Source organism: Protomyctophum parallelum (assembly GCF_964188405.1).
Source record: "Protomyctophum parallelum genome assembly, chromosome: 14".
Classification (NCBI taxonomy): Eukaryota; Metazoa; Chordata; class Actinopteri; order Myctophiformes; family Myctophidae; genus Protomyctophum; species Protomyctophum parallelum.
In genome coordinates, this window is record NC_139709.1 from 21,916,044 (window position 1) to 21,931,322 (window position 15,279).

Genomic DNA, 15,279 nt, shown 5'->3' on the forward strand with positions numbered 1-15,279 from the left:
AAGTGAATTCTGCCACTGCTAGCCAGCCATGGTAGCAGATACAGAGAGACGTGCTCGCTCCGATGAGTAAATTCCAGCTATCCTCCCTCGACACTGTTTGACTTCTGCAAATTAAAACATGTGAAGGCTTTGGCTGCTCGTAATTAAGAGCTATCTAATGTGCTAACGTTTCTAAGTTGCAAGAGGGCAGAAAATCAATTATCATCCTCCCAGCCCTGCTAAAATACTGTAAAGTGTGACCTCTACTCAAGGTCTCCACGTCCACAACAACTCTGTTGATGACACACACACACACACACACACACACACACACACACACACACACACACACACAGCCTTGAGAATGGCCAGCAGTGAGACAACCTTAAAGAGCTTTCTTTTCCACAACATCTGTTTGTCCTCAAGTCACTTGCTCAGTCTCTTTTTCCCACACAGATATCATCTTTCAGACGAAGAGGACCAATCAATAGTCTGATGAAGTGTCATGATCAGGACTAATTAACACTAATTAACAACTATCTGTAGCCCTGTAGGGTCACAGTCTGCCTCCTGGAACCTACTATCAGCACATAGCTTGGGGGTGGGGAGGAGGTCAGCCAGCCAAACAGACTGGCTGGCAGGCTTCCCTGATTCACTATTGAAAGGCTTAGACCCCGCGTCAATACAGACATTAGAATGTAAAAAGGATTAGTCCAGGCTAGAGTGGGTCTCAATGGATGGCGCAGTGAAAAGCCCTGCGAGCTAAGAGGGTATTAAGTCGATGGGATCACTACCCACTTTTAGTGAACCACTGTGTGAGGCCACTCTGAGATCGGAGGACACAGAAAAAAGACGTCCTTGTACGCAGGCTGATGTGGGCACATTAGGAATGCCTTGTTGCCACTAACGTGGACATTTAAGGCAGCAGTCTGGCCAAGATGAAGTGCACCTCACAACGTTTTCGTTAAATATTCTCTGCCCAGAGCTGCATGAAGGAGGCTGTATACGCTCTCGCACACACACATGCACGAACGAATGTGTGTGTGTGTGTTCTCCATCCTGAATTTGTCTTATGTCTTTTTTCAAGACATACATGAACAGATGTAGTACAGGCGGAACACCTCCTATTGTGGTAAGTGTGCAGATGTCAACAGAAAATATACAAAATGATCTACATGAGGATATGATATGGAAATGGATATTTTCTTCACTCCTGTCACGTTCCTGCCACGTGCTGCAGAGCAAAATCTTCAAAGTCCAAACACACACACACACACACACACACACGCCCCTATGGGCCTGTCGTCTCCATCATTTCTCCCTCAACGTGGAGGAGAGCGCAAAGGAAATAGAAAAGACGATTCTTCACAGCAGCTCAGAAGTAGGCCAAGAGAAGTCACTCTGGGGAAACGTAGGGATGGGGGGGTGCTCGTTGTCAACATGCACGACGTCTGAGAACCGAGCGTTCAGATGAGGTCGTTGATGATGACAGAGTGAGGCCTATTTTATTTTGCCACCGTTTTTTGCAATAAATATTGAACAGCAAGGCAATGTTTTCCCCGGTGCAAGTGCTCATTAACTAATATGTCCCCTTTTTTAAATTCCATTTGATAGCATACCTCCTGCTGAGCTTTCAAGCCGCTAGCCTCTGGAACACGAGTGAGAGATGATGGTGCAGGCTTTAGTTCCGACGCTACTATTGGTCCGACAGTCATTAGACTGACAACCTACCTCAAACCCTAACCTAACCCTAACCGCATGCACGGGAGCAGCACCCCAGCACCACCAGTGGGCTCTGCTGTTAGTTCTGTTCCCCATGGGGGGGTTGTTATCCATCTCCCTGCTCTTAATGCTTAATTATGACTGTCTAATTGTGCTGAGCAGGGAGAAAAATGTAGCAGAGCCGTACGCCAAGATTAAATATTAAATATTATCCACACTTGAATTCTAATGCATTTTGGTTAAATCAATGTGTGAATTATCTGACTGAACTGCTTCTTGACAATGTGTTACAGACCAACAACTATAAAAAATCTCTCTTTTGGAATATATATATATATATGTATTTTTTTTTCTTTTCTTATCAGTAGTACAAAATGAGTAATAAGAAGGAATGCCCCTCTCCCCCAATAAGACTGATCCACCACATACGGACAATGGACCACACTCACCGGCAGCGCAGTCCTCCTCGTCTGACCCGTTCTCGCAGTCCTTCTCTCCATCACATCTCCATGATAACGACACACACTTGTTGGTGGCGCCCCCACAGTCGAATTTCTCCGGAGGACACGTCTGTTTGCCTGTGGGGGGCACACACGAAGGAGAACATAATGATCTCTGTGGTGGCCTCATAAACACAGCAACCACCAACCTAAGAATGCTGCACTGATTATAAATAATTGATAATCGATAATGTAATAAAATAATTACATTTGGATGAGGAAACTGGGTACTGATGTACCCAGTTAAATGGGGGAGGGGGTATGTCCCCATCTACTTTTGAGAAGAAAAAATACGAAATTCCGATGATGACCAGAATCACAGATGTCATGGAACGTTACCTACTCCTAAATCTCCATCTACTTTCTGTAAGTAAACTTAAAAGTAAATAAAACCAGTGTTGACTAATCACAAGTCGCTCTTATTTTGAATTCGGCTCGTTTTAGAAAAAATCTGATTTCTGTTGGAACCAAGCCACCGGTCCAAACCCAAAGTAAACGAGAACTCATACTTTGGAGCTTTCTCTTTGAACCTCTGCAGCAGTTGGTAATATAGCAAAATTAGCTGAAAATCTGATCAGATCAAAATTGTCCTCTGCACCCCTTAGAGGATTAAGTGGAATAATCGATAGTCGTGTCAATAGTGAATTTGTTAATGTAAAAATAGAAGTAATCAATAGAATAATCCCTAAGAAAATAACCAATAGCTGCAGCCCTAGACAACAACTCCATTACTCAATCAATCCGGCAGCTGTCACAGGTGTATAGCCCAAAATATACCCCCCATACTAAACCCTGGGTTAAAGTGGGGTGCTATTCGGTTATACTGTACAGTATATATCCCAGCAGACAACTAAACCCTGGGTTAAAGTGGGGTGCTATCCGGTTTTATATATCCCATTTCCAACAATTAAAATCCACAATAGATCACCGAGCAAAAGAACAACCCAGGCTCCTCCTCCTCCTCCGGTCAATATGCTGTAGTTGGCACAAGGCAAGTTTGATCCAGATTAGTCTGGGTTTAGTGGTGATTGTGAACATGCTGCCCATAATTATGCATCTCGGCTTACAGGCCAGTAAAAACAACATACATGTAACTAAATCAATGGGTCAGTGTGATGGACAAGTCATTCATCTTTGTCTCTGCATGTTAATGTTTTAACCCTAACCCTAACTGCTATGTTCAGGTGAGAACTCTGGATTGACACTATTACATTCTGACAAGCGATGGAATAACAGAGGCTAATTTGTGGCACGACGGCTGACAGCAAACCTTGCTAATGAATATCATTTACGAGGTTATTGTCATTAAGGGGCCCGAATGAATCTCTGGCACAATCGCTGCCAACTTTAGGTACAATTAGCTTTGTGCACCAGAAGGAGAGATGTTCTGCTCAAACATCTAGTCTAGGGTAAATAAAAACACAGCTGCATGTATGCCAAAAAAAGAGATAATTAAAAACAACTGTACTTATATTAAATGTGTATCCCTTTTAGTATAACAATTTAGTCACACATTGTTGTTGTTTTTGTAGCGTGTCCCCTGGAACTGTGTAGTGCAGTGTGTATAGTGCAGCAGAAAGAAACCTACAATTACAATCATCTCGCTAGGGAAATGTAACTTCTTGCAGGGGCAGCAACACAAGACAGTAGATAGCCACATTTATGAAATGGCGGCCTCAGACAAAGCCATGAATAAGAATCAACATACAGCGGCTTGACAGTGCGACCTTCAATCCTCGCCCCCAGGCATGCACGGACGTCATGTCTGAGTGTCTCGGTGTTCTGGAGGTGTGATAGAGGTGTGATGGAGGAGGGAGGAGAGCAGGGAGGAAAGGGTGGAGAAAAAGGCAAGCCATTGCCTGACAGCTGTTTTCGACTATGAAGGGTAATCCAGAACCTTCCAGAACCTAAAGCATTCCAAAACCCATTAAGTTCTGTGATATTTTTTTTGTTTACGTTTCCATTATAATCAGAACCACCCCTGAAGGGGAGGTACATCACACAAAGAACCGCTCTGAGTTCCATTATAATCAGAACCACCCCTGAAGGGGAGGTACATCACACAAAGAACCGCTCTGAGTTCCATTATAATCAGAACCACCCCTGAAGGGGAGGTACATCACACAAAGAACCGCTCTGAGTTCCATTATAATCAGAACCACCCCTGAAGGGGAGGTACATCACACAAAGAACCGCTCTGAGTTCCAATCTACCGAGGTGCATCCAGCTTTGTCAAGTGTCTACACGAACACAATTGACCTGTGTTTACTTTGGGGGAAGGAAGCCGGGCGGGTGATAATTGACCTGTGTTTGGGGGAAGGAAGCCGGGCGGGTGATAATTGTCATTGCACGTAATCCTACGGGTTGGGGCGGCACCTGTCAGCATGGAGTGTTGGGCGGGAGGACATTCGTAGGTGAATCAGTAGGATACAACTAAGGAGGAGAAAAAGAGGTCAAAAGCAATAATTATCTGCTGTCAAAGATGTACAAGCTCACAATATGTCGTGAATCAGCGTGTTGTGAGCTTGTACTGTAGATCGGCTATTTTTGTGTTATCTTTAAAATATTTGAAAAATGTCAGGTTCCAGTGTCATCACCTCAGTTTGACCAATCCAGATCAAGAATACCGCTTGCTCTTCCCATGGGTTCCCAGAACTCTACTAGCTCCTAGGGTTGGGTGACGATACGAATACATCGTCAATCGCGAATATACAAATCCAATCGCCGAATATTTTTATTAGGCGATTTCTCGGGACGATTTAGCCCAATTAACCTGTAAAGTGTGAGCAATCATGTGAATCAATTTGGCCCAGCAAAGTAGTAACAGCGGCCGGGTGGAAATCACCTCCTCCGTTATAATGTATGCTCCAACAGTCCCCGCACTCAGCAGCATCGGGCACCGGAGCACGGCACTTACGGCAGCCGCCAGCCAAAGTAAAGGCTGGGAGCCTGGGAGCTGAGGGAGGCTGTAGCCTACATGTTGTTTAAGCTCCGGAGTCCAGACCCATGCAGTTTAATAATATACAGTCACAACAGAATGCACACTGCTGTCTCGTGTCTCATCAAAATCCCAATGCCTCACCCGTGAAGTCGGGGGGGGGAAATAAAAAAACTGTCTACTAGTGTTAGTGTATAGGCTCGGGGATCATAATAGCGCTTAGCTTAGCATTAGCTTAGCGTGTAGCCCCTACTGGTGCTGCAACCCACTGATTGAACTTCATATCCGCCTGTAATCTAAGATATTTTTATTGACAACGTGAACGAACACCGACACCAGCGCTGCAAAAATAGACAGATCTACAAGCTCTCAACGCGTAGCGAACGGCACTGCAAAAACAGGCAGGACGCGATGCCTTGAGAGCTTGTAGATCAGCAGCAGCCCGGCCGCAGCAGCTTGTGGGCTCCGCTGCTCTGCTCCGAGCCTCCGACTGACCGGTGCGAGGAGGCAAGGGAGCAAGTTACCCTGGCAGTGGCTGCGCAGCTGTGCTGCAGAAACAAACTGATCTACAAGCTCTCAATGCCTAGCGAACAGAGCTGCAAAAACAGGCAGGACGCGGCGCCTTGAGAGCTTGTAGATCTGTCTTTTTTGCGACCTGCAGTGAGCTGTTCTCACTTTACTTTTATGACACGAATACATCGTTAATCGGCGAATATTTGTCAGACGATGGGCGGTTGAAAACATTTGGCATATCGCCCAACCTTACTAGCTCCTGAGCATGTCCCAAATTACAGTAAGTTTCAAGAACCGTATATGAAACCGAGCCAAAGAGTATTGAAATTAATCCTGAACCTGCGAAACACGATACATGGCATGATTTGCCTACTTCTTGTTGTCGAAAAGAGCCAAGACAGAGCTGCAAGGAGCGCTGATGCAGCCAGGTCCTGACCCTGAGACCGGAATACCACAAAGCACTGCATTGCAGCGCTGCATGGATGATTCTACCACTCAGGGACCAACATACTGCTTGCTGACATTCAAAGATGAATTTCTGCTTATCGAGTGAAAACATCTACCCATCTGATATTATGCCAGAGGCTTACGAATGACAGTTCTGGTCAAAGCACAATTTGTATAAAAATGTAATGTTGACAACAATTGGAGACAAAACAAGTATAGTAGATTAAATGAAGCGAGTAGAAAAGGCAGATGGGCAGAGGCAGCACAGGCACACATAAAAACGCCACTAAACCAAGAGAGAACAGGGGGACATGAAGGCAGAAGATGAAAGAGGTGAGGAAAATGAAACTATTCAACAATGAAAAAGAGAATAACGCCAAATGCAATTAAGCTGATTTATTGGTCCAAAGTTATGTTGTATTAAATGGAAAAAATAAGTGTGTGTGTGTGTGTGTGTGTGTGTGTGTGTGTGTGTGTGTGTGTGTGTGTGTGTGTGTGTGTGTGTGCGTGCGCACGCGCGCACGCGCATGTGTGCGTGCGCGTGCGAGAGAGTAATGCTAAGAGCAACATAAAAATCCTACATAAAACTACTGAACATATCAGCTTCAAATCAGTTCTTGTCGACAAGAGAGACAGCGAATGATAGATGAAAAGCATCTCCTGAATGACCTTTTTGACTCAAATGCTTAAGACAAAACAAAGCTGCCTATAACAGCAGAAAGAACAGGGAGGACGAAGACTGGAGGAGAATTACAAACCACCATGCAGGGAAAAGAGAGCTGTCACATCCTTTAATCGGATGGCTTTTTGATGAAGCATGCGCTTAATCCACACTCATCCTCGCCGTCACGAACGAGAGATCCAAATATCAGTCGTGTGCCAACCTACTTCACAGCTACACTAGGCATTTATTGACTCGTCTAGCATTTTTTAATTATTTTCATTTGGAACGAATAAGTGACTAATGGGTTTTTGCTTGAAGACAAAGGCAATATAATAAAAGCCAATTACTTGTCTAGACAAACTGATGGAGTGAGCCTGTGTTGGTCATATAGGCGGGTTTAAAAAACCCATATTGTCTTGTCTATCTTGTCTTTGGCAGGAGTCCTGTTCTGGAATTCATCATCGTCAGTTACAACAGCCAAGTCAGTGCTCACCTCAACTTGACAAGGTCTCATCACTGTAGCTTTCTTTTTTGCTGTTGCACTTTGTCACTGCCACCCACCACAATGCCACCCATGGTTTATTGCATGAACCATGAACCATGAACTATGAAGCTATGAACTAGCAAAAATTGCATGTACATTTGCCTAAAACATGGATTACAGGATGTTGGTAAACTGCTAAACAGAGAGTTCCTACTATACATAATAAGCGTCTTTGGGTACTTGATATTATCATCATTATTATACACTGTGGAGCTGAAAAATTATATTAGTTGCAATCTTGTATGATGAGACACAAACATAGAACGGATGGTTCGTTGACCGTGAAATGGTGTCATTGTCACAATTTCACACTAACTTAACATGACGTTAAGATCTTTTTATCTATTCATTTATACAAAGACAAAGATACACAGGCACAAATAAAATGGGACCAACATTTGTGAGAGCTGAAAAAGGTGATTGAATGACCTATTTCCCAGAGTGATTTACAGTACGCAAGAAGAACACATGGTATTACATCAAATGGAGTTGGTACTGTACAACGTATGTTCAGGAGGAAGACCACGCTTTCAAGATAAGATCGTTGGTTCCCTCTGCCACCCATTCCATGCTAATTCCATTCCTAGGCCTGCCTCAAGTATCGAGCTCAATCAACTTCTCCACAGCTTCAGTTAACTCCACCATTTACCTGCCATGGTTACTGATCTCAGCTCCACCCTCGCCACTCGCCGAGGCCTCGCTGCCATGGCAACTGTCAAGCTCTCCGCCCTATCACCGCCCTCGCTACATCAAGGGAAGAGTATATATGCCAGTCTGTTTCACCTGCCACTCGTGCATCGTATCTCGTACCCCTCCCTCCCTCCCATTTCTCATACTAACTCTCGTTCTCCAGTTTCAGGTTCCAGATGAGGGCCTCGGATTGGATGCGCGTCCTCATTCGAACAGAAGGACACCCCGCTACTCAGACCCCAGGCCAAACACTCAGGGTATCCTACCCCCCTGGAGCCTGCCCTTCATCCTACCCCCCCCAGGGCTTCGACCTTCATCCTTCACCTATCCCCCCAGGGGCCTAGTCTTCACCTTCATCCTCCCCCCTCACTCCCTCCAGGTCTCATCCTCACTCCCCCACCCCACCTACCCCTCCTCACTCATTCATCCGGCCCCTCGGATCCTCCCACTCATCCTCACCCCCCTTCCCGTGCCTTCATCCTCATCCCCTTCCCCTCATACCATTCATGCAGTCTAATGCCATTTATATGCATCTTCTATCATTCCTTCTCATGTTCCACTTCTCTTCTAAATAAATGCTGAACCATGTTAAACGATGTTTGATTGAATGTGTGGTCTGTACTAGTGAAATACATGAAGATAGTCATCAAGGATCATAAGCAAGCTAAGGAGCTAACATATCCGACTAAGAGTAGAATATCTGTACAATAAAACGATATGACTTGAGTATACACTATAGAGTGCTATGTCTACATAAAATGCTATCTAAGTTACATAAATTTAGCCTTTGCCTACGCCTGTAAGGTCGTCAAGGCTAGTGCAAGTGCTACGGGCTAAGAGATAGAGTCTGAAGAGGAGAGTTTTCAGACTACGGCAGAAGATTGGGAGTGAGTTTGCAGTTCTGATTGCAATAGGAAGGGAGAAGAGTCTGGCACATGTGGAGCGTTGTCCCGGGTGTTAAAGGTTCTGCCAGCCTCCAAGATATGGGGGTGCCATACCTTTGGTTGCTTTGTAGGTAGGGATGCTCCGATCACGTTTTTGGGGGCCGATCCCGATCACCGATCTTTTTTTTTAAAGATCGGCCGATTACGATCCCGATCTTTTTTAATATATATATATATATATATTATTATTTTTACTTCGGTCATTTTCCGCTAACCTGAGCAGGGCTCCCTAGCCTGCTGGAGGGGCTCCCATCATCCCATGCACCCACGAGAGAAAAAAAAAGGAAAATAAATACAGCCTTGAGCCTACCAAATATGTTGTGGTCTTGTGGAGCTGCTTGATCACCTCCTCCTCCTCCTTTCCCCAAATTGCCAATCCCAATAAATCCAGCATATCATACCTTCCTGAAAAAAGCTATTCAGGTCCTGTGGGTGCAACGTCACTGAAAACTTTCATAATAGCAATTAAATTAATTTACTCACGAGTGCTGAAATCGTGAAATGGAGGATGTAAGAACACACTTTTGTTGCATTAGAGCAGGGTAAATATGAAGTTTTGCGCCACGGTCTTGTGTTTATATTCCTTGTACATAGGCTGTATGTTATCGTAACAACACACGTTGTGTGTCTGCGTGAGGGGGCCTTCCTGAGCAAGGGGGCTTCTGACGGCGTCGCTTACTCGCCTCCCCTCTGTCAGAGGAGGAAGCGACGCGCAGCCGTCGGGAACCCCCCCAAACCGACTGCCCCCCCGCCCTCCCGAAAACTAGCTGCTACAGAAACTCACTGCCACTGCAGGCAACATGCACATTTCTAAGAAAGTTGTATCAGGGCACACTACTTGTCTAACAATTTGGATTATAGTTACCGGTAGCTCCCTTTGCTGCTGGTCAATGAGAAAAAAGGTAACGACTGGACTGGAGCTGAGGAGCTCTCTCTTTCTCTCCGTCTCCCTCCCTCGCTGGGGTGAAGACGTGCATGCTCTTTCTCGCTCTCTCTCTCTCTCTTTTCTCTCTCTCTCCCCCCTCCCTCCCTGGGGTGTGTGTGGGGGGGGGGGGGGATTCGTTGCGCTGCCAGTTCTACACTTCTCCAAAAGCGGTGCAGAACCGAGAAAGTGACACATTATTTTTGGATGTAAACGGCGCAGCTTTTTGCTTTGGAGATCGGTTTCGCGGATCGGTGGATTTTGCACGGCCGATCCGATCCGATCGATCGGTGATCGGCCGGCCACCGATCGATCGGAGCATCCCTATTTGTAGGCCAGCATCAGCGATTTGTACTCTGTGCGGGCAGCAACCTGGGGGCCAATGGAGGGAGCGGAGAAGGGGGGATCGAGATATCAATTGGTGAAATAGAGTACAGTACTGTATATACATTTTGAGAACTGCCAACCCATGCAGTCCTCTTCTGCCAGGCCATTGTACACTGAAACTTGCACTTGTCTGACAAGATGGATAAGACGGCCAAAATCGTCCAAAATCGTCTGCAAGCACTTCAGGAGACTGCCATTACTAGACTAGCCTATACGCTAGCCTAGATCACTACTCATCGTGCATCTACAGTATAGTGATCTCATTTGTGCAAATTGTGCATCTGTGTGTGTGTCAAAACTTTGGTGTACTGTGCATGCTTGTTCATTTGAATATTAGTCTGATGTTGAACGGCGGGGGTTAGATAATCTGGACTCTCTACCCCCGAGCTGAAACGACACAAAGCGCTCTGCTAACATGAGTCACAAGCAGATTTACGGCTTCATTAGGCCAGGCTAGCATGGCCCTGTCCCTCTCCCTGAATTATGGATCAGGTGCAGCAGACACACGGGACAGGAAAACGTTATCAGCAAAGTACATTAGCATCAGTGCTGTACTACCAGGGTTTGTGCAGTATAAGCTAAGCTACATTTCTTTTCCTAGATACCTAGATTGACTGCAATATGAAAGAGTACATTTCACAGTCTCTGGGTAGACACTAGACACATCTATATTCATGAAAATCAGCCTACATTACAGAGTAAAGTCACAAACATGCAGTTCGATGACAAATGTGCAGTACAAACATCTTTAGAAAGCGAATATTCCCTGCTATTAAGCCAGTAAATCGCAGGTGAGGCCCTGTCACTCATTCTCCAAAATAGAATAGAAACAAGAATTCTGCGGACCCCCACACAGAATACAGCGGACCCCTGCAGAGGTCAGCGCGGGGGTCCGCAGTAGCCTGCAATGCGTGTCGTCATGCCGTTCACGTTGTTGCGTGTGGTTTATTTTCCACATGGATAGTACCGGTATTATGTTTTGACTCTTCTTCATGGCGTGCAGACTATGGGATGTTATAGGTTGTTGCTGGAGACAAGGCAGCCAATCAGCAATCAGAAGTACTCGTCAGTATGATTGGCAGTGTTGCAAACTGTCATGACAGAAATAAGCTAACCAACCTCCAAAAACCAGCCAAGCAACTGTGAGGAAAAAAACTATTCAAGTTCACTCATCAGTAGGACTACCGGTGTCGGTCTGATTTTCAGATTTCCATCAAGGCACCTTGCACGAAATAATTATGTGCTTGTTCAATGGAGGCCAAGATAAGAAGCAACACAGATCAAAACAAATAGTTTCCCAAAAACACTACTAAGGATTTTTATCATAGCAGAGTAAAAGGTTAATTAAAAAAAAATGAATTGAAAGCAAGGACCGCTTAATGATTTTGCCTCCAATTCTTTCAATTTAGATTTTCACGAAATTAATTAGTCAAATCACTCTGCAACACTCTGCAACCTATTGCAGGCTGAAAGATAATACATGAAGTACATACTGTACTGTACTTTTCCATGAGATATTAGCACAAAGGTAGGATGAGAGCATACCAATAATTGCTTTGTGAATGTGTAAAATATGTAAATGTCTAAAACACAAGTATATAACCAACAGCAGTGAGCGAGGCTTTTCATTTTGTAGGAAGGAATTTCAGGGAAGCATGGTAAGCTACCATATCCGAGCACAGGTATGCATACAAAATATCACCACAATCCAACACAAGTAAAAATGAATAGAAATAAATAGAAATAGAATAGAAATAAATTAAAAACTCCATATATGGTCAAGCCTCGTGACACGTCATGTCACCATATATGGCCATCTCCATATATGAAGATCACGACACTGACCTCATCTAACTCTTAATAACCATATGGAGAAGACTGAATCATCACCTAGATATGCATATATGGAGCCGGCCAGCAACTCTACATCTGAGCTCAAACCTCCATATATGGAGCTGACTTGTTCTGACATTCCATATGTTGATTTATGATGATCAAACCCTGTGCACTCAAGACACTCTCCATATACGGCCAGTACATAATTAATTCCATATGTTGATGACGTCTGATGTCACCCATGGGTGGATGCGTGCACGCGACACTATGTGCATGGACAGAGAGAACACAATTGTCTCAAACACAAAAGTCATTTGTCACAACAGTGACAACAGTTTGTGGCTTTTTCTTTTGAAGAGATGCATGTTCCTATACTTAAAAAGGACATGAAAAAACCCTGTTTTTCACTTCAGGTTAAAAACTACAGCGAGGCTTTAAGGTGAATAAGCATTTTTCAGGGGAAGAAGAGGAAGTGAAGTGAGTTTCCCGACTTCCCTTCCATCTGCTGGATCCCAGGGAGCTATTTCAAAGTACAGGCAGAAAAATGCCTTGCAAAAAAGTAAGCTGAACTCAGCAATTTCCTGCCCCAGCACCGACTGGCTGATGGCTCCTGCACAGAAAAAATGCCATTGCTCACAACAACCATACAGAGAGCCACCGTACAGCAAGCTGTGCTAGCCAAATGACTCTCTGATTACACATTAGTGTAGCACTGTTTCTTCGCAAAGAGTCGCTCATTTTTCAGTGCCTGCGACTAACCCACACAGCAAGAAAACGGTAGCCAAAATGTGTTATAATTTTTTAATATGCCAGTGTAGCTCTACTCCAGCATGTAATTGGGACCATGCTCGCTCAACAATAATGATTCTGGCATACGTCTCATTTGAGCTGGGTCCAGAATATCTGAGTGTTTCTTGCAGGCATGTGCATGGGACAGGGCAAATAGCAGTGCGAGAAAGCCAAAGATGTCAGTGAAATAAAATGAACAGAATGTGCAGCTTGTGCGCGAGAGAGAAACTCAGTGTCCCTTGACAGATGTAATAAGATGTGCTGTGCCCTATGTTAACGCTCCATAATGCATTGCGGTGCAGGGTCCCGTGCCAAAAGCAGCCGATCGACAAGCTCACAACGTGACACACTGCGATGTATATTGGCTAATTTTGGTGAGAGACACTATCGTACAATAAGTGTAAATATGGCTGTAAACTAGAGGAAATGCCCTTTGCAGTGTGTCATACTCATAACCAGCCAGCTCTCCTCTTCACTCTTCCCATATGCCAAACACATTGTGGCAGTGAAGAGACCATTTTTAGCAACAACAAGAATAACCAGAATAAAGTGAATAACCATCACTGTGGTACTGTAAGCATGGGTACAGGAGAGGCAGGTAAACAGTGAGGATAGATGCCAAGGTGTTTCAACTGATTTGTGAGCAACTCATGGAGCCGGAGGGAAGCCTCAGGTCTTAGGAGGAGCTTAGAGTTGGTCGGCTTTTGCCAACTTGCCTCAAAAAGGAGGGGGAACACACACCGTGCATGGCATGCATGCACATACTGATCAGTAGCGTTATGTCCCAAACAAAACCTTTATAGAACGCTAGTAATATTCACTTTACAGTAAAGTTTACACTATTTTCCAACATAGAACTTGGGTGATTGGCAACAACACGAATAACAATTTTGACAATCGCATCGCAGTCACAGCCGTGCTGCTGATGACTTGTGATGATTCCCTCCTGCAGCGTTGTCATGGCAGCCGAAAACCAGCACTCATTTCAGTGAAGCGCTATATGTGATTGCATGTGTGCCTTTGTTAAGGGTTATACTTATAATTATTATAATAGAGATACAGTTAGCATTTCAGGGTTACATTTTCTCAATTAAAAGATCAAAAGGTTAATGTCCGCATCTTAACCCATTTTGACCTGAGATCAGATTCAAAAAATGTTTTTCAAAAATAGCAGACCTACAAGCTCGTAGCTGTAGATCTGCTATTTTTCAATAGCTAAAGCATAGCATAATGCTAACACCAAAAGGGGTTCCCGCCCAAATTGGGTTAAAGCAGCTCATGAAACACAAGACTTTGGACCGGTGTAATTGACATCTTGCAGAGACTCGTGACGGCGCAGCCTGCAATCTCACCCTGCCTCATTTAGCAGGCAGGCAGCTGGCACAACACAGGCACTGGGCCACCGCTCACTCACTCACTCAGTCACTCACAAACAGAATGCAAAGTAATTAAGAAGCATGATCGCTCAACATGGTGGAGAGAGCAGAGCGGCTTCCGCTGAGCAACGTACGGTACCGCCTGGAGAACACAGTGCAATTATCTGCATCCTCCACTCACTTTCTCCATCATTTCCATGTGACTGGCTGTGACACACTTGGGTCCCGGCTCTCGCGCAGCACAGTGACAACAGGCCCGTATCTCAATGATAATGCCTGGAACCTCGTCGTCATTTTAGTGTATGAATGGTGGAAAGGGGCGCAGAGGTGGTTGAAACTAAGTCAGTGGAAACTGGCACAATAATCTTATGAATTCATTTCTTTCATTTTTGTAACCCATTTTCACCCGGTGCCAAAACCTAGGGTAACTATGGGCACTGATGACGTGGAGGAGAGAACACGTAATTTAAATGATGGGCTTATTGCTGGCTAAAGCCCGAGGCCCTAGTTCTGGACCGACCCAAATGGAGAAGATTGGTGAAGCTGATTGGTGGCGTCACCCCCACCACCGAGCAAGAGACCTGATGATGATGATGATATATTCTTTTAGTTTTTTCCTTTCCAATTGGCCCTCGTGTAGGTCCCCCTTGGGACCACCATTCGAAAATCTGTGCCCCATCATGGTGGATATGTGCTTGTAAAACGGGGACTTTTTTTACCCCCTGCCAAGTGGAATATCTGTTGTCAGCTGAAAGATGCTTAGGAGGGGTGAAATATTCAGAAGGCTCAGGTTTACTTACACAGTAAAATCCTCAGTGTTCATTTAGCAGGGCTCCATCTTGTGCCACCCTTATCCTTATCCCTAAAACGTTTTTGAAAAACATTTTAAAATAGTTCAACTAGCCGATCTACTGTACATTGAGACATTGTGAGCTTGTAGATCGGCTATTTGAACTATTTTAAAAGGGGTTTTTTTTAAAGCGCAAATAACATGCATTTTAAAACTGCTTTTAATGTTTAATATCATA

General features: G+C 44.7%; 1 protein-coding gene across 1 annotated transcript in view; it reads right to left on the bottom strand.

Moving 5' to 3' along the window:
* LOC310870764 (low-density lipoprotein receptor-related protein 8-like) overlaps positions 1–15,279 on the bottom strand; it is a gene marked incomplete at its 5' end in the record, with an annotated part of 99,765 nt that overhangs the window by 40,918 nt on the left and 43,568 nt on the right. The window contains one exon of the mRNA XM_083782066.1: positions 2,151–2,279. Within this exon, the coding sequence (XP_083638192.1) occupies positions 2,151–2,279 (129 nt within the window). The remainder of the gene's footprint in view (positions 1–2,150; positions 2,280–15,279) is intronic.